General features: G+C 45.6%; 1 protein-coding gene across 2 annotated transcripts in view; it reads left to right on the top strand.

Annotated features, from left to right (window-relative positions):
• INTS8 (integrator complex subunit 8) overlaps positions 1-24,661 on the top strand; it is a 2,196,017-nt gene that overhangs the window by 1,324,818 nt on the left and 846,538 nt on the right. For both annotated transcript variants that reach the window (XM_069621379.1, XM_069621380.1), the window contains exon 14: positions 6,116-6,249. In XM_069621379.1, coding sequence (XP_069477480.1) covers positions 6,116-6,249 — 134 coding nt within the window. The remainder of the gene's footprint in view (positions 1-6,115; positions 6,250-24,661) is intronic.

The raw sequence follows: 24,661 nt of genomic DNA, 5'->3' as shown, positions 1-24,661 counted from the left end.
TAAGATTTTTGGCAACAAAATCATGTTAATCGCATTTATTTTTGCCCACAATGATAAATGAAGCCTTTCCCATCTTCTTATAGGATACACAATTTTATCCATGAGTGTATCAATATTATATTGCATAATCTTCTTCAAATCACCAATGATGTAAATACCGAGATATTTAACCCATTCAGAGGACCACTTGCACTTCCATACCTCCAGAATGTCTTTACTAAATTATTTAGACAGTGGGAAAATCTCAGTCTTGTCCCAGTTGATCTTATGACCCGAAAGCTCACCCACTTCCTCAAACATCTGCTTCAGAACTATCCCACATTGTTCTGGGTTAGATAATAGGATCAACATGTCATCCGCATAAGACAAAACTTTAACTTCTACTCCTCCAACATATAAACCTTTGATTTCTCCACATTGCCTAATATAAGCAGCCAGCTGTTCAAGTGCCAAGTCAAACAAAAAAGGCGACAGAGGACACCCTTGTCGCGTGCCCTTGGATAATGAAAAAGTCTCTGACATTAATCCATTCACAGACACCCTTGCTTTAACCTCATAATGAATACATTTTATCATTTGCATAAAGGTTGGTCCAGAGCCCATTTTCAATAAGATGTATTCCAAAAACCTCCAATTAACCCCATCGAATGCTTTCTCTGCATCAAAAAACCCAATGACCCCCTTTGATTTTTTTATTATGATGCATCCCAATGACATTCACAACAGTCCTGATGTTATCATATCCATATCTTCCTGGAATGAAACTCACCTGAGATTCATCCACTAAATCGCCCATATTTACCATAAGCCTATTCGCCCATATTTTTGTAAAGATCTTAAAGTCCACATTCGGCAATGAAATTGATCTGTAATTACTGCATTTTTTGTGATCTTTATCGGGCTTAGGAAGGACAACAATCAGAGCATCAGTCATTGATTCACATATAGTTCCGGAATCTAAAAAATCATTAAAGAGAACACGCAAAATTGGCGATAGTTGTTCAACAAACTTTTTATAAAATTCTGAAACGATCCCATCCGGTCCCGGTGATTTACCATCTTTTAATTGCAATATAGCGTTAGTAACCTCAGCTACATCTATCCTAGATTCAAGAATCAACTTTTTGTCACCCTGTAGCCCTGAAAGGTTAATTTTACTAAAAAAGGACTGCAAATCTGATTCATTAGGATGTAACTGCTCTTTATATAACTCTTTATAAAATAGTCTAAACACCTCACAAATATCATCACTTTTATGAAAAACTTCACCTTCACCATTTTCAATTGACAAAACACACTTGTCTGCCATCTGTCCTCTAAGCTTATTTGCCAGAAGTCTTCCATTTTTGTCTCCAAATTCCCCAAAAAGTTGATTTGTATAAAATATGCTCTTCCCCTGCTTGTGATTGCAGAAGTATCTTTAATTAGTCTTCCAATTTGTTCAATTTATGTTTTATGCAATCCTTTACCACTTGCGCACAACACCTCTGTAGGGCCACAATTTCCTTCTCTAACCATTCAATCCTTTCTTTTCTACCTTTTTTAGCATCCGAAGTTCTACAAATCAATTCACCCCGCAAAACAGCCTTAAAACAGTCCCATACAATCTTAACGTTTGCTGATCCAGTATTTTCCTCAAAATATTTTTGAACAAAAACATCTAGTCCTTCATTAATCAACGAGTCACTAAGAGAATTGGCTTGCATTCTCCATCTATTATTCTTCCTACTAACAGTATTCAAATTAACTTTCAAATCTATTAGCGCATGATCAGAAATGCATCTCTCCCCAATACTGGAACACAACGTCTGATCTACTAATTTATCACTAATTAAAAAGTAATCTATCCTTGAATACGAATTATGTACCGTCGAATAAAATGAATATTCTTTGTCTCCCAGATGATGAGCCCCCCAAATATCAACCAGATCATATTTAAAAGCAAATTGTTTCAATTCTTCACTTAGCCTTCCACTATTATACCTGCAATCTGACTTCCTGTCCAGGTCACTATCCATTACCAGTTTAAAGTCTCCACCCAAAGTAACCCCCACTCCCTCCATTAACTCTAAAAGATCATCTAATTTCCTAAAAAAAAAAAACATATCCAGTGCACATGGAGCATATACAGTACCAAAAGTAAGTTTCCTTCCATTATATAATACATCTAAGAGCAAAATACGACCTTCTTGATCTTTTACTATTTTTTCAATTTTGATAGACAATCCCCTCCTGAACAATATACTAACTCCTCTAGATTCACAGATGCCTATACGGAGAGGCCCCTAGCTATTTCAAAAACATTTCTCTTTCTATGCTCCTGGAAGATGTCTAAGATCAGCCGACAGGGGCACTCTGAAGAGACCTGGGGCTAAGCCCGCACTTAGGCAAGGCAAATCTTTCCCAGTGAAAGCAGTAGACCTCTGTAACAAGTTGCCGATGGAATTACGGCTTGAAGCTAATTACAACAGTTTTAGGAAATCGCTAAAAACCTAATTGTTTCAATGCGCATTAGAGTCTCGATCTCTAGGTTTTCTATCTGTCTTAATGAGGTGATCCGTGTTCAGATCTTCTGATGCCTGCGGGCTTCCGGCGCGTAACAAGCACGCACATAACATAACATTTAGTATCATAATAATTCGATCTCACCTGCGGATGTCTATGAGTAGATAAATAACTACCAATTTGCTCATTCAAATGAGTCTCCTGAAGAAACACAACATCTACTCTACTTCTCCATATTCATGTCAATACTTTCCTTCTTTTAAACTTACATCCAATACCTCTAACATTCCATGAAACAAAGTTTAAAGGATCAATCTCTCACCACTAAAATTACATGCATTTTTACATATGAAAATTCCCATCTGTAGATACAAACATATTTTACTAAATCCATTCGTGACAGAAAGATAAAAGTTGATGGAATGTACTCGTATCTGTTTTTTGGACCGTTCTATGCACTTCCCTTTGGGGTGCTGTGGAATTTACTCTACCACTGTTATCAAAATGACATACACTAGTGGACGCCTGCGCAGTTTCTACAATTATTGGCCTCGGCACTCTCCTATGACCGGTTCATACTGGGTGTGCATTGATTTCACCACCTTTACAAATTCGACGGCCACCTGTTCATTTACAGGATGTTCTTCCAACAATGCTATTCTGTTAACAGGGGTCAGTTCATATTGTGTATGAACATTCTTAAATATGTGCAAAGTTTCCTTGCAGGATTCCCACAGTATTTCACCATCTCTTGGGGCTCCCTGAAATGTCTTGCAGTTAGCTTCATGTTCCTTAAAAAAATTATCAATAATGACAGTATGTTTCATAAATTCTGTGGTTCCCATCACTGGTGCTTTAGCAAGTTTTTTCAATGCCAAAGCCTCAGGAAATGTAGGATTTCTGAGAAACCTACGCAAGGACATATTTCAGTTTGTTTTCTTTTTCATATTCTTTGATTTTAGCTTTTTCCCCCAACATGTTTTATTGAGATTGAGGAGTATTAATCAGTTCTGGCGCCCATTATTCCTCGGAGCATTTGTCAAATCCACCAACCCAGTTCTATAGTTTGAAATATCCAACTTATTTTGTATTGAAGCCAAAACCAAAGAGTGCATTCTTACTTCGGTATTTATGTCCTCGTACAATACTGAAAACGTGGAGATTACTTGATTCAAAGCAGTCAGTGCCATTTGTTCATTTGTGTTTGAATCCATACTTACTTCATTGTTAGGAGAGGGCTGCCCTTTCTTAGATCTAGGTACCTGGTTCGACACAAGTTAGTGTCGTCCGCCCCATCACCCTCTTCAATTGAATAGAAAGATGGAGAGAAAGACCCTCCTTGCGCTACAGAAATGACTTCAGTTTCTGACGTTCTCTGCATTTCAGATTCAATATCTAATGACAGCAGGACTTTAGGCAAGTAATTACATCGGTCTTCTCCCCTTTGATCACTTATGATGTCACTTTGGTGGGTGCCGGTGAGATAAGTTGGGCCAAAATAGGTTGTGATTTTATTAACTCTGGTTTCGGGAGGCACTTCGGGGGCTAGTGGGCGTTTGTTGGCTTCCTCTGGTGGTGACTCAGGTAATGGCAACTCTTTAGCCATTTTAAGTATTTGGTCATGTAGTGTTTGTTCAAAGTGCTCAAAAATGCTACGAAGTCCATACCTTTGTGTTTCTCAATATAAAAGAAGACACTCGCTGTGTTCACGTGACAAACCTTCCCATTTGTCGAACTGCCCTGACTGAGCACCACAGTAGACTCAACTCTCTGCGTCGCCCTACACGCAGTAAATGACCTTAAGAGCAGTCTGCTTCAGATGCCGATGGGGGGGAAGCTCCTCCTCCACGCAATAGGTATTGCAAACAGACTAATTCACAGACCACAGTAGACCACTCAACTACCCACACTACTTCTTTTGTGTGCAACTAATTTGTTTTTGATGGCCATTGCATGAAAGTTTATTTTTAGCTGCATCATCATTTAATTGAAGTAAATGCACTTCATTTTATTTTGACGACTTGATGTAATTAAGTAGCAATTAATTATGGCCACTTCATTTGTGCCACTTCAGTTAGATCCCTAGAGTGGCATGAAGAATTATAGATGTCAGTTACTTTTATGTTATTGTATTAAAGTATTAATATAATATAAAATAACATTTCTGAGTAAAAGGATTGGTTTTGTGAAGCTGCCAGGAACAGGCTGTGCAATTTCTCAGTACAAAGCCACGTTTGGAGGTCTTAATGTTGCTATTAAGTTTGTTGGTCTGGTCATAGAACTGTCTTTAATTTTCTAATCAAATTTGACATAAAATTCAATATTACAAGTACACTCTACCTGCCAGAACTACAGAAATGATTCTAAATAGAGATTTTATGTTTGTGCACCACTGCTATTTTGGACCTTTTTGATGAACCCACCCATTTGTTTGCTTGTGTAAAAAAGCAGCTTGCGTTCAATGGGTGCCTTATAAATGCTTAATTTAAATCTACATTGGGACTATGACTTTCTTTGCTGCAAGTGCTTGGCCTTCTTTCACACATTTCACATCTTGTCACAGAAAAGTCCATCCTTACAGGACAACCTTTTTAGAGTCCTTCTCTTCAGCACAACTACTAGTTTGTAAATGTTAAACATTTTGCCAAACAAGAGACTTTTGATTTGTCACAAATTCCTAGAGTACTTCCAAGAAATTTGATTGTCTTTAAATCACCTGCCTGGTAACATTCTTTGTGACTAGATTTAAGGGCTTCCAATTCCAAGAGATTTATCATGCCTTATTTCTTCTGATCTGAAGCAGCACCTACGGGTTACTGTAGACCCGTCACTAGCAGTTTGGTCTACACAAGCATTACTCTCTGAATGTCCAGTACAGCTACTTCTCTGATGCTCTGATATTACCTCTTTGCTTTAATCCACACTGTCCAAACCTTCTGTTTGATATTTTGCCTCATCTAGCTGAGAAGGTGAAGAAGACACTATGACTAGAGGCTAGTAGGAGAACCGTTAGTTGTTAGAAAGGGTCATTATTCCAAACGATAATGACCCTTATCGAGGTCTCTAAGGCTGTTAGCGCTTAGTGGTGATATAGGTTTTCGAATTGTGGTAATGTAAAAAACGTTTGTTTAATAGTGAGGTGAGTAAAGTGAATAGACAAAACGTGTTAGTATATTAAACATTGTTTTATTTTGTCTTATTTAAATATCAGAAAGTGGGAACATGTGAGAGGAGATGCTTAATGACTTGCCGTTTTTGGGGTTCTTCTGGGGGATTGATATGGAATACATGGACAATGTGGGAGGAACTGCTTGATTACTTTGTTGTTTCTCTGCCTGCTTCCAAAATCAGCATTCCGATTGACCCAGAGGTCATTACTGATTTCCATATGCTAATAGTCCATACGCTTTGTCTCTTTACTAGTAGCCAAGAGACATGCAATCTTAATGTTATGTCAAGTAATTGCTTCTTTCAGTGTTAGATACCTTCTTTTAATGAATAACAGGTAAACTAGGTGAATATGGAAATTTAAGTAGTTAAAATTGTTTTTTCTCTTCAGTGTATTTTCTCAAAGCCAGTTAATGGTGCTATTTTCATTTGCTTAACACAGCATCAGCTAGTGTAAACATTGGTCAGCTAGAACATCAGCTTATACTCTCAGTGGACGCGTGGAGGATCCGGCAAATTCTCATTGAGTTACATGGAATGACTAATGAGCGCCAGTTTTGGACAGTCTCCAACAAGGTATGCTCTTTAAAGTGATCCTTTCTATTTTGATGATTTTCTTATTTCATGTGATTGTAGTTCTTCCCAATTGTAATGTAAGTAAATTAAAAATGCCTTTACAAGTTTGCATCAGACTTTTAATTTGTTTTACATTTATTTACATATTTATTTATATGTAGGTAGGAACAATGCTCTTTTGATCACAAAAGCACATACAATAGATAAGAAATAAGATTTGACTGGAAGCAGCAAGCTTCTTACAATGGAGTGAGTTCACAGTGACATTCTGAACAGGTTCTGGAGGGGAGTACATTGAATAGTCACCCGGGACAATGCATATGTGGACATTTTTAAGTGCAGTAGGTGTTAGCGATAGGACCATGATGGATGAAGTGCTAGAGTGGAGGCAGAGAAAGTGAGGGACAGGGGTAGGTTAGAGGCAAGGGAAATGTTTTAGCTAGTAGGCAGACGGAAGGTAGGTTAAAAGGGTAACTCCGAGGTGAGGAGGTAGGCTTTTAGTTTGGTTTTGAACAATGCAGTGTGGATTGTTTCTTCAATGTCCGTGGGAAGAGAATTCCATGCAAGTGGAGCAAGAAGAGCAGAAGCGAGAGGAAGCACAGGGAGGCAAGGTGCCACAAGGCTAGTCGAGGAGGCAGTGTGACAATTACAAGAAGGCTTGTAGAGTTGGGTATAGGGGGATGATATATATGATGGTGCGTTACCGTGCATAGATTTGTCAACCAGGAGAAGACATTTTAATTTGGCCCTGTTTTGCATTGTCCATCATCTTGCCTGGTGAAGGGTATGAGGAAGTGAGTGTGAAGTGAGAGAGTTCAAAGAGAGTCCTGGTATCGAAGGTAAGGATCTTGTTTAGAGGACAGAAAGCATATTTGGGGAGACCTAAGAGGAGGCTGGCACAGTATTACAGTTTAAAGAAGACAAAAGTGGTTAAGAGATGCTGGGCAGTGTCTAAAGGAAGGAGGTGCCTGATATTCCTAATATTTAGGTGGTTGAGGTGAGGCGCCATTGCATTTTGGAGATGAACGTAGAGCAGGTGCGAGAAGGGTCATGGATGCCACAGCGGTTTCTAGCTGTAGAAGAGTAGGGGAGAATGTCAGAGGTGGTACTGCAAGGGAATAACTCCTAACATAGACAAAATGGCACTCGCACTAAACAAAACATTCAAATGTAATCATAAACAACATAAAGAATAAAAAATAATTAAACAGTATTTGGATGACCCTTCCCCATAGTTTTCAAAAGTCAACTTCCCAAATGTTCAAAAGGAAATGAAAGTCTTAAACCAGTTCTTTTAAGTTCTACGACAAAACAAAGGTTCATCAAACAATCCACTGGTAATAATTCTTCGTCTTTCTGTTGAAAAGATACCCTTCCAATTCCAGCCAAGAAAACAGCACTAAATGGTAATCCTGGATATCTTCTTTCCAAGATAATTTGATACAGTTCAAAGAATAGATTAACAATTTCTTCTTCTGCAACTTCACGATTGGTTAGGACATCTGAAGTATATTTGGTATAATTGTCAGTATGCTTCTCTTTGGGTTGTTGCTTTCTTCTTGACAACCACCCTTCTACTACTGTTATCGTGAAAACAGACTCCTTTGTTCCACAGTATACCACTACTCTACCCAACTTCAATGTGACATCCACTGACAGTTTTATACACCAATAGAGTTTAGTTACTTTTGCTTCAACTTTATACTATATCGACATAAGATGATTCTTGTGTCATTGGCTTACCACCTAAAAAATTGTATAGCACATTGTCTTGGTAAAACAAATATACCCTATAACAGTAGGTAGTATTTGGTAATATTCACAGTTATTTATTTTAATTTAAATTGAAAGAAACACTTAAACACTAAGACATCACTAACAATAAAAATTGGTACCTGAGCCAATATAGTACATTGTGCCCTGACATACATGTGTGCACATAGTTAAACATACAGAAATGACAACGTTAGGATTAGAAAAATATCAACCACTCATTTGTAACTGATGATCATTACAGTACCTTTTATGTGCACCACACCTACTGTCTGTTTTGCCTAATAGTGCAGTAGTGAATTTTTTCTATACTGTCTAACACCATAGACCCTTAATTGTTTGTATCCTTTTATCTAACTCTACCCAATATTTTTCAACCCTCTGTGTTGATAATAGGGTCTTCTTCACGGTTTTCGAAGTTGTAAAAAGCGTGCAGGCTTGGTGTAGTGTCACCAGGAATTGGGCACAACAACTTCTCCTGTATGGGGTCTGGCTTGGATTCAAATGCTCATGAATATTCCCTGTCGTCAGGCTGGCAATCCTCGGTAAAGAAAAAATCATTTTGTTTTGTTTCTGAACTGTCTTTCTCCTAACAACCAATCACTGGTCTCTGGGGTCATACTGCCCCCAGCCAATGACTGCCCTCTACCTAAGCCCCTCCTCTGGCAGCCATCTTCAGATTTTTACCGCACATTCAAGTGTTGGGAGTCCTCGTGCTACACCTCTCGAGATTTTACTGCGTTTGAGATTTTTCTAAGAATTTGCTCTTATTTTTTCGGTCAGTCGAGCCTCAAGCTCCATCGATTCTTCATCCGACTAACGGGGACCTGGTTTTCAGAACTTTCTACGGCCCTCAAGGGCGATTTGTTGTCGAGTTATCTTCTTGGATAATTTCAGAAGGTTCTTGGAGGCCTAGGACCTGGCTGAAGATAGAGGAGACTAGACGCCTCTGTTGAGGATTTTACCTGGATGCGGCCTACGGAACATTTTCCTGGACGATGGGCACTCTCTGTGCCTCTACTGCCTGCACACCGACCAGATGCATGTGGAGGAGGCCTGTGCATTTTGCAAGGACATGGTTCCCCGCACCATGAAGGACCGTCGCGAATGGTTTACCAAGTGGCTCCAGTCGGGTGAGTCTCAGTCACCCAGCCGCAAGAAGAAATCAGAGCGGTCTTCTAAGAATTTTGAGGGCGCCCCGGCGACGGAGGCCCAACAGAAGGCAAAGCACCATGAGTACGTAGGCACCAGGAGCGCCGTTGGTGCAGGCTCCTCGGCGGCCAGGACGGGCGCAGCATCTCTGGCACCTTCGACCACGAGCCAACGGTCCGGCTGGGCGAAGAAAAGGTAGTCGGAGCACCAGGGTAAACTTCTGGAGAACTCCCATTCGGCTCCGACGGGGAAGGCGAAAGGGGGGTGTGGCGCTGACCCTCCCCTTTAGGCAGAATTATATGCAGTACCCTTTGGGAACACCACACACAATTAAGACTACAGGTGACAGTGCAAATTCACTTTGGTACAAGCCTGTACTACACAGTTAAAGTGGTAGCAGTAGCGGAGCAGCCAGACTTATCTCAGGAGTAAGTGAGCAGTATCAGATAGTTGCACAAAGGACAGCAATTACTATGATTCAGGCAAACACTGACTCAAGGTTTTCAAGTAAAAGAATATACATTTATTTCACTCTTCAGTTGTATAACATTACACTATTATAAGAAAGTTAAAAATCACAATCTTAATACACCACACCACTTCCCTTAAATTCCAGACAAGTTAAGCTCACAAAATGAAGTGGGAGCAAAATGGCACTCCAGCAATTTAAAAGGGAGGGAAAGACAATGTTATTAGAAATGAAATTAAATCAAACCAACAGGTAAGTACTCAGGGTGATTGAACAAGAGGAACTACATTGATACAATCAGGTAGAAAAGGCTTAGGGCCAACGTCAATGGGTCAAAAGTCTTTTGCTCAAGATCACACAGTTCAGGGTAGTCCGCGGTAAAGTTCGTGGCACGGTTTCTGGACGAGGTTGGTTGATAGAAAAGTTCGTTCGAAGAGAAGGACAAGCCCTCGGATTGGAGAAAGATGTCGAAGACTTTCACCGTGGTTGAACGAACAAGCAACCGGATTTGCACAGTACCTTAAAACAGAGAAGGAGCTGTAGCTGAGGCGGACGTTCCTGGTAGTTCCTGCAGGCACACGATTCCACGACTGTCGGACTGACACGAAGTAGGAAGACTGGAGGGTCCTGCACTACCCAGGGAAGAAACCAGCAGCAGAGCAAAGCAACAAATAAAAGGCGCGCTCCTTAAAACCCAAGCAGGGTCCGACCTTCCTGGCTATCCGGCCCACCGTAGCTCTGTACAGCAAATTCGACCATAGGAGGGGTCCTGGCTTGAAGTTTGGGTGAACTGGTTGGTCCCACCAGCTCAAGGGAAGACGTTGCCTGGAGGATCTTCTCTGTCGTCGGATTTTGGAGATTCGGACCTGCAGCAGCGCTTCACCGTGTGGGTCAGTCGTTGTAGTGGTCCTCTTCTGTCAGCTCCTCGTTGGTTCTTTCGTTCCAGTGTTGACTCTGCCTTTCCAGTCCCAGAGACCTGCTTTTTATGCAGTTTTCCCTCATTCATACAGCCTGGCTGTCACACAGCAGGGTGGCTGTCCTGGCAAGGACAGTCCCCTTAGCCAATCAAACAGGAGTGCGACTTGGGTTACCAAGGGAACCTATGGCAGGGGTCCGAAGATCCCTCCCTCAACATCCTGCCTACCCAGACTTTCAGGCGCCTTTAAAGAGGGCTTCTGTGCAGAAGCCCGCGAAAAGACGGCGAACAAAGGAATCATCCCTGGTTTGGCACACAGAGAAAAACACGAGACAGACTTTAACAAAAAGAAATGGCGAATAAACCCAGCCGTTTAAGGTTAATATAATAGCCTAAAACAACATCACGTTTATATAAGAAAACCCGGTAGAAAAGTTAGGGTAGTTACCACTGCCATCAGCCAAGTCTTGATGTAAAGGGAGCGAAACAAGGCTCCAAGAGACACAGACAAAAAGGGATAAGAATGAACCCTTTCAAATACTCCATGTAAAATGGGATGTACTGGGTCTGTGGTTTAAAGTGACTAAAATAAAGCTAATGGCAACTTTACCTTTTCTGGGGGACAGTAGTCAGACCCAGAAAATTGAGTCGGGGGGAGTCTGAAAGACAACCCTGTGTCACTGTACTGAAGGTGCTGTGTAACACACATGAAAAATATGAGGCCATGGAGTAGGTGAGGCTCCAGTGCTCATGATCACACAAAAAGTGAAAACACACACAGCAAAACATATGTTAGAGTGGGAAAAAAGCTCTTACCAGGTGAAAAAAATAAATCCTAGAAATCCAGCAAAGCTGCTGAGGCATTTATGAAAATTCTCCCTAACATCCCCCCACGTTGAAGGCCCCAAGCACGACCAAGGTCGTTAAGGCCCAGATTCACCCGGTGAAAACCTCCATTGAAGGAGTGGTGGTGTCCCTGGCGAAGCCCGTTGATACGGTTCACAGGACACAGGCCCCAAAGCGAGAGTTTCCCTGCCGGCCAGGAGGGAATCATCTTTTCAGCCTGTAGAGAAGACACCGGTGAAGACGATGCCGGTTATCTCCCCTGATCGAGAAGAAGGGGGGGGCACGGTAGTCCTACAGGGCATGAACATCTCCGACGAGGAGGAGCTTGCTGTTCTCAAGACGGTCTTGGACCAGAGATCCGTCGAGGCCAGGTCCTACGGGAGTGACCCCGACGAGGCAGAGGTGAAGAGTGACAGACACCGACGAGGAGGAGCAGGGCGTTCAGGAGCCGGAGGACACTACGCCCCTGCCACTGTCTCTTCCACTGCAACCACCGCAGCAGCCACCGCTGCTCGGGCAGACCTCACGGTGGACATCCTTCAGGCGCTTCACACACTGTGCTCAGAGATTCGGTCAAGGATGCCCCTGTCACCGATGAGAGACACCACAACACCTGGCCGGTCGGGGGAACACCCGCACAAGAGGAAGAGAGTTCATCCTGCACCTCCTTACCATCCATCGCCTCCATCCCCCCACCAAGGGACAAGACGGAACGGATACGGCGACGATGAGCATGGGTATGGTCAAATACGGCGGAGTGGATCTCCCGTCCCCGCCACCCAGAGCCTCGCTGCCTGACGAAATTGGCTCGTTTCACGCCATGATATCGCGGGCCTCGATGTTGTTCCAGCTGACTCCAGAGGAAAAGGAGGGCTTCCTGTACCTGCGCCGGGAGGCTAAGAGGAAGACCGTGCTGTCTATCCCGCTGTGGGACGACATTTGGGACGAGGGACTGTCCCTCACGAAGAACCCGTCCCCGGCCCCAGCGAAGAGAGACCAGTATGAGAAAAAGTACAGGGTGCCGGGCTCTGCACCCAAGTGCTTGTAATCACAGCCTTCTCCGGAATTCGGTGGCCTCGGCGGTGGCTAGGAAGAAGTCTGCGGGTTGGTCTGCATCGACATCCTCCTCCCCCGGACAGCGAGGGAAAGAAGCTGGACGCCATGGGACGACAAGTCATCTCGTCGCCGGCGACGACTATCAAGGCTGCCAACGCCCTCACCATTGTGGCTCATTACGACGGGGAGCTCTGGTTCGAGATCGCTCCCCTCTTGGACTTTCTGCCCGACGGCAAGAGAGCGGAAGCGCTGGAGATTCTGCAGGAAGGCAAGGTGGCGTCTGACCATGCCATCACGGTAGCCACGGACATCGCCGACTCAGGATTCCGCCAGATGGGCAACAGCGTTTGCCTTCGTCGGCGGAGCTGGTTGAAGGCCACCAACTTCTGTCAGGATGTGCAGTCCAAGGTGTTGGACATGCCCTTTGACGGATATAACTTGTTTTGGCAAAACTGTGGATGAGTCTCTCCAGGCCATCAAGGCAGATACAGAGACGGCGCACGCTTCAGCAGCGACAGCCGTCCTTTCGGACCTCCGGAGGGATGTTCCCAAGGCGGCTCCTCCACGAAGAAAAAGGACTGAACCGGCCGGGACATCGGGCCCCCACCCGCGCAATGCGGTGGGAGGCCGGCTGGCGAACTTAGTTGGCGTGTGGAAGACCATCTCCACCGACCGTTGGATGTTAGATGCGCTGGACCACGGACACACTCTGTAATTCCTGAGGAAGTGTCCGCGTATACCACCCGTGGCCATGTAGGAAAACCACATCCCCCAGCTTCTGCTGGAGGGGCGGGCCTTGCTGAAGAAGGGCGCAATAGAACTCACTCCAAAGAGACTCCGGAGTGTACTCTCGGTACTTTCTCCTCAAGAAGACGGGCAGGTGGCGGCCCATCGTGGTCCTCCGCCGCTTGAACAATTACATCAGATCCCAGAAGTTTCGGCTGTCACTCTTTTGCATGTGCTGGGACAGCTGGAAGAAGGGGACTTCCTGTCGACGCTGGACTTGGAGGACGCTTACTTTCACATCCCCATCCACATCCACAAGGGGCACCGCAAGTTCCTGCGCTTCATGGTTCAAGGGTGCCACTATCAGTTCAAGGCTCTTCCCTTTGGTTTAAAGTCAGCACCAAGGGTGTTCACCATGTGCCTGGCGCCGGCGCGGCTGCGTCTCCGAGGGATCCACGTTTACCACTACCCGGACGACTGGCTCATCCGAGCAAAATCAAGGAAGATCGCTGTGGCTTACACGGCGGAAACAGTCCGGCTGCTGATGGAACTGGGGTTCTCGGTGAACTATGCGAGTCTTGCTTGGTGCCATTACAAGACACACTGTTCCTGGGGTCCCGACTCAACAGTGTTGTGCCTGGCGTCTCTGTTGGAGGAGAGGATAGCGGCCATCCTGGGCAAGGTGCAACGGCTGTGGACCCTGAAGATCGCAAGGGTGAGGTCCATCAAGTCCCTTCTTGACATGAGTCGTCATGCATATACCTCGTTCCGCTGTGCAGGCTGCGGATGCGGCCACTGCAAGAGTACCTCGACGCACAGTGCATCCAGGTATCAGGAATCTTCGAGGACAAGATCTCTCTCGACGAGACGTTCCGTCGAGCGATACGGTGGTGGGGTGTCCGTGCGCATCTGGCGTCGGGCATGGACTTCCAGACCCCACTTCATCAGGAGACGGTCACGATGGACGCCTCCCTGGAAGGATGGGGCGCACACATCGGAGATCTCCACGCAAGAGGCCTGTGGCGATCGGAGGAGAAGTCGTTGCATATCAATATTCTGGAGCTCTAGGCAGTGTTTTGGGCCCTCAAGTCTTTCCTCCCATCCCTCAAGGGCAAGGTAGTACGGGTATTCACGGACAACACCACCACAATGTTCTACATCCGGAAGCACCAGATCCCCAGCACTCTCCAGAGAGGCGCAGGACCTATGGCACTGGGCCGTGGCGCAGGGGATTTTCCTCTTCCGGTTTCATCTGGCAGGAGTGAAGAACATCATCGCCGACTCCCTCAGCAGGGAGCTGCGTTTGTGCCACGAGTGGGAGCTTTGGCAGGATCAAGTGGATCTTCTGTTCCAACGATGGGGCAATCCCACATTGATCTGTTTGCGACGGCTACGAACACCAAGTGCCAAAGGTTCACCAGCAGGTTTCCCCAGCCGGGGAGCATGGGGGATGCGTTCTCGTTCCCCTGGGACGGCCTGTTTCTCTATGCGTTCCCTCCGTTGCCGTTGCTTCTGCGACATCAACTCAGATGGTCCTGGTTCAGGATGATCCTTGTCGCACCAGCGTGGGCGAGACAAATATGGTACCCGGACCTTCTGGACTTGTCAGCGTCCCCTCCAGTCAGGCTTCCGGCGGACGCAGAGCTGCTCGCCAGGGAAGGAGGCGCGATTCTGCACCACGACCCAGGGTCGCTGAACTTGCAGGCCTGGCTCCTGCAGCACTAGAGTTTGGAGGATACGAGATCCCGGCGGACTGCAAGGAGGTACTTGCCATGGCCAGGGCTTCATCCACACTGAAGTGCTACTTTGGAAGAGGTTCACTGTCTGGTACCATAAACTGAAGATATACCCTGTACAGATAATGGCCCCTCGGGTGCTGCCGTACTTGATGTCACTGGCCAAAGCGGGGCTGGCGCACGCTTCCATCAAGATTCATCTGGTGGCTATCTCCCGCTACACCAGAACTCTGGGGCGGCTGTCTCTGTGGTCGCACCGCCTGGTCAAGGAGTTCATGAAAGGACTTTTCCGCTCGTTCCCGCCGGTGAAGCCTCCAGCCCCGGCGTGGGAACTCAATGTGGTGCTGACTAGGCTCATGGGTCCTCCGAGCCTATGCACTCTGCACCGCTGAAATTCCTGTCGTGGAAGGCAGCGTTTCTTGTGGCTATCACCTCCGCAAGACGAGTGGGAGAGATGCAGGCCCTCTACTGTAAACCTCCGTACTTCACTTTTCACGAAACGAGGGTATGCTGCGGACGCACCCCTCCTTCCTGCCCAAGGTGCCGTCGGACTTCCATTTCAACGAGCCCTTGGTGTTAACAGTTTTCTTCCCGTCGCCTTTGTCGCTGGCTGAGAGGACTTTGCACTCGCTCGATGTACTAGAGCGCTGAAGTTCTATGTGGACCGCACAAAGAGTTTTCAGAAGGCATCACAGCTGTTTGTGAACTTTGGCCCTGTGAACCAAGGGAAGGCCCTCTCCAAGGCTTCCATTTCCAGGAGGCTCTCCGGCTGTATCACCCATTGTCACCGGTTGGCAAACCGACCATTGCCTGGCTGTCCGTGAGCCCATTCGACCAGAGCGATCGCTGCAACTACGGTGTTCCTGTCTAGTGTGCCCCTGCTGGACATCTGCAGGGCTGCTACGTGGAGGTCAACGCACACCTTCACGAGATTCTACTGCGTCGACCGGGATTCCAGGGAGGAGTCCAGAGTTGGCCAAGCAGTGCTGCGCAACCTGTTCGCTTGAAAGTGAGCCTGGTGAGGAGGTAAGAGATGTTGAAATGCTTAATGTTGAGCCTTGCCACCTCCCGTGGTTGTGCATGTGTGTACTGCTATGTATTCTTCATGAGCATCTGGATCGATGCCAGACCCCATGCTGGAGAAGGAACAAGTTACTTACCTATAACTGTTGTTCTCCAGCATGGGTCTGACATGGATTCACATGCTACCCCTCTGCGGCTCTTCTCTTGGTCCTACTACATCTTTACGTGCTACCAAATCTGAAGATGGCTGCAAGAGGAGGGGCTTAGGTAGAGGGTAGTCATTGGCTGGGGGCAGTATGACCCAGAGATCAGTGATTGCTTACTACTAAGAAAGACAGATCCGAAACAAAACTGAAACTGATTTTTTCTTTACCGAGGATTCCCAGCCTGACGACAGTGAATATTCATGAGCATGTGAATCCATCTCAGACCCATGCTGGAGAACAACAGTTACAGGTAAGTAACTTGTTCCTTATTTCAATTTTTATTATTAAACATACAGCTGAGAGCTTTGTATATACCACATAAAACCAACAATGATGACAGTATAAAATGTATAAAATGCATACCATGATTCATAAAAACACATACATACATCCGGTAAAACCCATAAAAATGAATCCATAAAAGATAAAAATTACATCTTACACTTAGTTAAAATTAGTCAGAGCAGAGGACATTTATGTTCAAGGTATAATGGGGAAGAACAGTAAGAAATCATGTTCACTCAGGATTCATATCAATCAAATATGTCAGTGCATTTCCTGTAAAATCTAATCACGTAATAGATAAAATTCTCATTCCCATCCATGAACATTTTCCACAATACTTTTGGATCATCACAATTAAAACAGTTACTTTAGGATTTCATTATTTGATTTCTAATACTAGCTAAACTTTCACATTCTGTCATTGTGCTCAAGGGATTCAATTTTGTTATCTCAACATAACCGGCACTTAACGTTTATTACGATGTAGGCCTTTCTTTGCACCTTCACATTCCAATACTTTGCTTTTGTTACATTTTATGAACAGGTACTGTCTAATGACCCACGCTTCATGAAACGCCACAATATAGTTAGGCGGGCGGTTTCGTGAATTGATATATTCAATGAAGGGTCCAATGTGTGAGTTGCTAGAGAGTTGTACTACATAATTTTAACGGTCATACGATCTAATCTTCTTTTTTAGCCAGTATTTTATTCGATTAATGTTATTCGGGAGTAGGTCAATTTCACATCCACTCTTCCAATTATTGAAGATAGTGAATAATTTCCCCCATATGCCAATCCGAGCAAAATTGTCTAGGCATAGAAAAGCCTTAGCGTAATCCCCGGTAATGGTGTTATTATTTAAAGTCATAAGGTCTACCGAACAAATGAAAGATCTATTGATCAGGATGGATTGGATACATGTAAGATCTTACTCCAGGTAGAAAAATTCAACTGATACAGATTGCGGCACGCAAAAACAACTTTCTTAGCATTGTGGCTTCAAATTTTTAGCTCTTTAATGAAGCAGTGTCCCCGTATCTCAATCCCATATGTTAGGACAGGCACTATTTTCATTGTATAAAGTAATAGGATTGTCTTAAGCGAAAAGCCATAATTTCTGCCAATAAAAACACTTGCAGCAACCACCAAAGTCCAGCATTTGATCTTGGTGCTCTCCCAATGAGAGTTCCAATTGAGTTTTTCATCGACTAATAGTCCTAGATAGGTCTAGGAAGTAACGCACTCAAATTTCTTGTTATCTAGGACACAACTCAGGGTCACCGGTTTTTTCCTGCAAATACCATTATTTAGCTTTTTTTCAGTATTGATTCGTTATCAGTTCAGTTTAGCAAAACTGCCCAGGCCATCAAGCAAGCATTGGAGTCCCTTTGGTATATGATCTAATAATAGTAATAATAGTGCATCATCCGCATAGCCGAGCAAGCTTATGCGCTGTGTACCAACTTTGACAGGATGTAGCAAATTTAGATTGAAGGACGCAGCAAGGTCAGCGAAATATAAATTAAAGTTGCTGCGACTATACCTCCCAGCTTGACTCCCATGCCAGTGGGAATAGATGCAGACAATTGGCCAATCGCATTCAGATACACTTTAACACTTGTATTGGAATGAAGTAGCATCAGCATCTTTAGGAGACCACAAGGGATATTCCATGCCTGCAATTTGTGCCAGAGGTTGTTCCTGACTACAGTGTCGAACGCAGCACTGAAGTCTATGTAGGCAGCATATATTTTGGTTTTTTGACATATCCAGGCATATTCTACTGATGATACAAGTGTGAGTATATTATGACTCGTTCGTAATTTTGCTCTGAATCCTGTCTTGTACTTTCTTAGTATTTCATGTTCATTTATCCATTCATTCAAATAGACTAATAATATCTGTGCAAACATCTTTGCAAGGATGTCCAACATGGCCAAGAGTTGATATTTACGGGGGTCACAATACTGGCCCTTCTTGTATACGGGGAGAATATTGCTCTCTCTCTGTAAAATACCAGACTTCCCAATGTCTGTAAATAAGTGCCACAACGCTTCCGCCCATATTGAGGGACACATTTTCATTAGACCATTATTAATCCCATCAGGACCACATGCTCGGGAGCAATTTAAATGTTCACGTATACCCTGAATATCTGAGCATGTTGCTTGACATATCCACGGTGTATCAGGAATAACAATATTTGTCTCAATTTCATAAATGGTTGACGTAAATACCTCACTTATATTCCAACCACACCCACTGGCTCTTTGACAAACATCAACAAAAGTGGGCATAAGTGTTTCACAGAAAATGTTTCCCTGGCCTAGATTTGCTGGATGCCTATGAATACAATTTCCTTTGTTATTTAAGAAAATATTACCAGATTGATCATAAATCTTCTCACAAGGAACTATATCGAAGGTCTTAAGCAATACACACAGGGGTAGGTGGTCACTCTCATCACGCGACCCTATCACCATGTCTATCACCCTTTCTATCCCACTAGCATTAGTGAACACGTAATCGAGGGTAGAGGCACTCTTTCCGCTAACTCGTGTGAATCCTTTTTCACTCGAATACAAACCATTCAAACTCATCAGTTTGTGTTCTGCAAGCATTTTAACCCAAGGACTAATGCAACTCTTTTGTGTGATCTCTCTATCTGGACTAGAGCAAAATGTTACTTTTGTTTCTACTTCCGGTAAGATGATATTTGCATTGAAGTCACCCATCACATACAAAGGGAATTTACTCTCCTATTTCGTCACTATGTCTTTTACCACTTTCAAATTGGTTTTTGTCCTTGCCCTTGACAGGGGGGGGGGGGGGGGTCATATACATCTATAATGAAGGTTGTACCAGGCCTCGATAGTTTCCCGACCAACACAGATGTGGAGTCACAGGGAATCTCCACAACAGACCACAGTGGGCTTACTGTGATTAACAGACCACCTTTGGGCCGGCCAAGTCGACCTTTTAAGGCAGCTTTTTGTATGGTTACTCTTCCGTCAAGCAGAAAATTCTCTATTAACCAGGTTTCCTGTAACACAATAATACTAAAAAAAATGCTCGTCTCCACAGACCATTTTCTCCGAATAAATGGTTAAACCCTCTAGTGTTCCATGTATACAATATATCGATGTCATCGACTTCATTGGGACAAATGAGATTTAAAGGCGCGTGGGAGCCATTGCCAATAGCCTGTTTCATCAGAATTTTCAGCATTTGTTTATACATTTTTGATTCCATCAGCGGCACTACAATTCAAATCACAGTGAGTGCGCTGGGTTCAATTACTAGATGGTACATTAATTTTCTTATTAGTTTGCTAATTGGTGGTGACACTACCAGGGGTCGCTACCAATAGCAATTTAGCAATAGATCCTCCCTTATTAGTAATGTTGTTTTCTGATGTTTGCTAATCTGCTTAGAATCACATGCTGTGCATATTTGTATTTGTATTTTATTTATTTATATGGCGCACCTGGCCCAGGGGCATCTGGGCGCATCACTTAGGTTAGAGGGTGTAACAGTAATCGATTTTGGCCATAACCAGGGTCCTGGCTAATGTAGTACAGTTGGCTGGTGTGAGGAAGGGTCGTCAAGCTGTGATGAGCTTGCAGGTGTAGGCTGTGGCCGAGGATACTGCATTAGTTTGTCTCGAGAGGGATGGTGTAGAGTCAGTATATATACCTAATGTTTTGGTGGTGTTCGTAACTTAGATGATGGTACCATCAATGACGAATGATTTGAAAGCGGGGTCTAGTTTGTTGAGTCTCTGATGGGAGCCCAAGATGAGAAGCTCTGTCTTTTTGTCATTGAGACAGAGTTCATGTTGAGCCATCCAGGCTTTAATGACTTGGTAGATAGTATTACAGCTAGTGTGTCGGCTGTATGGTCACCAGTAATGAGGATGAATATCTGGGTGTCATCCTCGTAATTTGTGTAGGTGACACCCAGATAATCCCAAGATATTGAACTGTGGTTTCGTAAACACATTGTAGAGTGTAGGGGAAACGCACGATCCTTGTGGTACCCCGCAAGGGACTGGTGATGGTTCAGCAGCAGCAGTGGGGGAGAAGACTTTCACACTCACCTGTGTCTCTGCAGAAGCGATGGACGAGCCTCCCTTGACCCCGAGGCTTCACTTCCCGTTTCACCCGGAGGAATACCTTGATCTTTAGTAGGGTGTGCACACCATCCTGCATTTGCAGGAGCGCTAGTCACTCATGTGATTGGTGCCAATGTCTGTAGGCCGAGTTCAGATGCCAAACGCTGTTTTATGCCTTCACAGCGAGGCCGAGAGTCCAAGGTGCCAGTTTCTTCACTGGCTAGAAAGTCCTTCCCACAAGTGAATGTTGGGCAGAAAATGTTGAGTGTCCAATATTGTCCGTATTGTCTTTGTTTGCTGGTATTTTTGTGGGTGAGTAGCGCTGCGTGTAGAAGCTAGCTGCTGGTAGGTTTGCGCAGCGCCTTCAATTCGAGCGCGCCTGTTAATGTCTCTCCCTTTCCCTTGCAGGAGAAATTATATGGTATTAGCGCCCCAAGTCCGGGTTCAGTGCTAGTGGAGACTCGGTGGTTAGGTAAGTTTGCACGGAGGCTTTTGGTGACCGCGTAGAGAGAGCGCAGGGAAATAAGTGTCCGCGTTATTGGGGCGAGCGCAATGAATAATGTCTTTTCTTTCTTTTACAGGGGTTTATGCGCTCGTACAACTAACCTGGATTCCAGCGTCGCGGGAAGATTCGGTGAGTATGCGCAGCGTTACTGATGTGCGTGTGTTAATGCGGTGTTTCTTTGTTCTTACAGGTGCCGGTGTAGAAGTCCCCTTTTGACTGGAGATAGCTGCGGCGTGGAGTAAGAACCAAGTAAGCTGAAGCAGAATGATCCGGAGCGGGTAAGCAGAAGCAGGATGATCCGGAGCAGGTAAGCAGAAGCAGGATGATCCGGAGCAGGTAAGCAGAAGCAGGATGATCCGGAGCACGGCAAGTGTGTTGCTGATGCAGCTCACAGTAAACAACACGAAGCACTCGAGGAATCTTGGGTGTGGCTTATATAGCCAGCCACACCCAAACACTAGAGAGCTCATGAATTATCATGTACTTCCTGTTTGGCAACAGGAAGTGGTAACCAGGAAGTTACTACAAACACTAGGAAGGAATGAAAGGAGGGATTTGTTATGGGTTCTTTGTGTGCCTATGCCAGGCCTGCCAAGCCTCCACCGAGCTTGCCCTAACTACCTGCCTGATGCCATGACAAAGACGCTCCATGGATCTGTTATCCAAAAATGAACTAATCCGGGGCGTGGCCTACATGCGATCGAAGAAGACGTGATTCCCGGAACGCTCCGTTGGCAGCCACCAATTATCCAGAATTAGCCTGTTTGGCAGCTCAAAAGACCAGACAAACACACTTGCTAAGAGATTAAGGTCCACTGAGCAAACAGCGACTCTCAGAACCAGGGAGTTCATTCCGGAGGAGCTATCCTGAAATGAGCGCTGCTCCCGCCCGGCGTGGAGGACCCCAGCAAAATGGCTGTGGCGGCCTCACCTCAGTAAAAAGGAGACTGACGCTCTGTACACTCCGTCCGTCTCAACATCAATCAGCAGTGCCGAGAATAGAAAGGAGGCACAGCGGGGACGTGGTGAAACAAACTGTGAGAGCCTGCGGAAAGCCCGGGATACACACGCCGGTGTGACTGCTGGCTGGGCCTCCTGCCTGCCTGCACCAAGGCGCTCTGACGGGGAGAGGTGCTCGACTGTCTGCACCCTGCGGGCCGGATGCCCCATAATCAGCCAGCTGATTTGTGAGACTGGAGGGACGAGCCTGGTGCTCCATGGGGCCCGCTGGAGACAACTGCCACAAGGCGCAGAGGAGAGGGACCAAACACACTCCAGGCCGCACTGAGCCATCCAATTAAGTGCATGTGGGTGAGAGGGACGACAAGCCTGGGCTCCTGGGGATAGCGAGGAATAATATCGGCCGACGTGGGAGGAACCCTAGCAGCAACCAAGCCTCACTGCAAACCGCAACAAGCCTCCCCCCCCCCCAACTAAAGTGACGGCAGAGGAGTGTGGCCCCGGGCCTGTACCGGTGGGGGAGGCGGAATTGACCGACAAAGATACTGGCGCCTCCCACTCATGGACTTGTAATAACACCCCCTCCTCTGCCCCCCGCCCCCCACCGACTCGAGACCGGACCCACATCCCCCGAGGTATGTCCGATCATTCTCCTTTGGAGATGAGGCTCCGCACGGATCGGCCTTTAACCCCGAAGACATGGAGGCTGAACAACTATTACTTGGGTCTTCCCGATTTCGTAGACTTTATCTGTTACGCTCACCTGGTATCCACAGGGACACCACCGAGCCAGGTTACTCACTAGTATGCTTCTCAGCTTTGCCCTGATGTGGTCTGCGGGGAAGGTTCTGTCTGAAAATACAGGAGGACTGTGTTCAAGACTGACCGACTGGGGTAAATAGCCTCCCTCCACCCCTGTATGATTTCAGTCCCTCTGGGACCCTCTCCTCACCTAGTGGTAGAATTAGGTGTGCTCTCCGTCCTGCCTTCTTTGCAGGGGGGCGTTGTCTTTCATGGGTGAGTGCGGTCCAGTTACTTCACTGACGCCGGCCCGTTTGATATTGTTCAGGTAGGTCTTATTGCTGTTCTTTAGTTTTGTTGCTATGCTGCATGCCTTTCTTTGTTTAAAATGTCTTTTTTTTTCTCCCTTAGGTATGCAGAGCTTCAGCGCGGCAAACTGGCTTGGTTGAGCCCTACTGGTAAATGATGGCGCATTAAGAGCGCTATGATGCGGTGCAAAGTCTTGCCTTTGCTAACCTGTGTTTTCCTTCCTTGTAGGTCGCGGTGTTCTTCAGCGCGAGTGGAATGTCCGGAGTGGTGCCAGCCGAGAGGCAACCAGCCAGGTAAGCCTTTTGAGCATTTCGTAATTTGTAAATGTCTCTACTGCTTTCTTTAATGTTGGCTCCATCTTCCTCTTTCAGGTCGTTCTGTCCGGGAGGCGTGCAGATTCGAGGAAGCTGTTCTCAGTAGCTGCGAGTGTTTAAAGATGAAGACTGCAGGTAAGATGATGCTGCTGCTAATGATGTTCCTTTTGTCTCCTTGCAGGTTCTGCTTCTCCGAGGTTCGAGGGAATAGCTGGAAACTGTGAGCGTCACGTTGCATGCTGCAAAGTAACGCGAAGCGTGTTGTCTTGCTCGGGTGTGGTTTAAATAGCCCCAACAAAATAGTCCAGGTAAAGTAGTCCCTAGGCTACCATACCCAAAACACTAGACTGCATAGCTTGGTTCTTAGGAACCAAGCTATGTGGATGCCTCCATGTTGGCTGACAATACAATAAAGTAGTTCCCAAGCACATTGTTTTTCATGGAGTATGAGCCTGGCGCCATAGGCGCCAGGACTGGCTCCATGAGGCCTTTTGAAGAGTATGCCAGGCTCTAGGGGCCAGAGTCCTGACTCCACCTGGCCAATGGGTTTGCCAGGGGGGGTTTTGGGTGAGGGTCGTGACAATATCACTGAGAAATCCAATGAATACTTCAAAATAAACGCAGGCACTGTAGAGGACCCTGGCATACTATTGGAGGTATAGAAAGCAGTGCTTAGAGGGGGAATGATTGCCTGGACGTGCAATAAAAGAAAAGACCACCATAGGAAATTAGTGGAGACAGAGGGAGAAGTAAAGAAATGGGAAACTAGATATATATCGGATGCTACCCCAGACACAAACTGCTCTCTTCTGAAAGCTAGAGAATCCCTCCACAATACGGCACTAGATAATGCAAAACAGGTGCACAGGGAGTCAAGGACTAAAATGTACGAATGTGGCGATAAGGCGGGCAAACTACTGGCCTGGCTGGAGAAATATGAAGAGGGGCATAGACATGTCAGGCAGATTGTCGACGGCCGGAATGAACCAGCCCAAACAGACCCGTACATAGCAGAGGCTTTTGCCAAATTTTATGCCGACCTCTATAGGGCCCCAACATCTCCAACAGATCCGTCTTTCTTAGACAAGATCGTTCTCCCGCAGCTGTCAGAGCAACAGAGAACACACCTTGATAGAGACCTAGACGAAAGTGAAATCGCAGAGGCCATTACCCAGCTATACTCCGGGAAAACTCTGGGTCCTAACGGATTCCCGATAGTGACAAGGAAGAAGCTAGGCAGCAGTAAAATGGCGACTCCCCCCCCCCCCTCCATCAAAT

This window comes from Ambystoma mexicanum, chromosome 5q, assembly GCF_040938575.1.
Source record: "Ambystoma mexicanum isolate Mex_15411 chromosome 5q, UKY_AmexF1_1, whole genome shotgun sequence".
NCBI lineage: Eukaryota > Metazoa > Chordata > Amphibia > Caudata > Ambystomatidae > Ambystoma > Ambystoma mexicanum.
The sequence above is the reverse complement of the archived record's forward strand: the minus strand, read 5'-3'. Positions and strand labels throughout refer to the sequence as shown.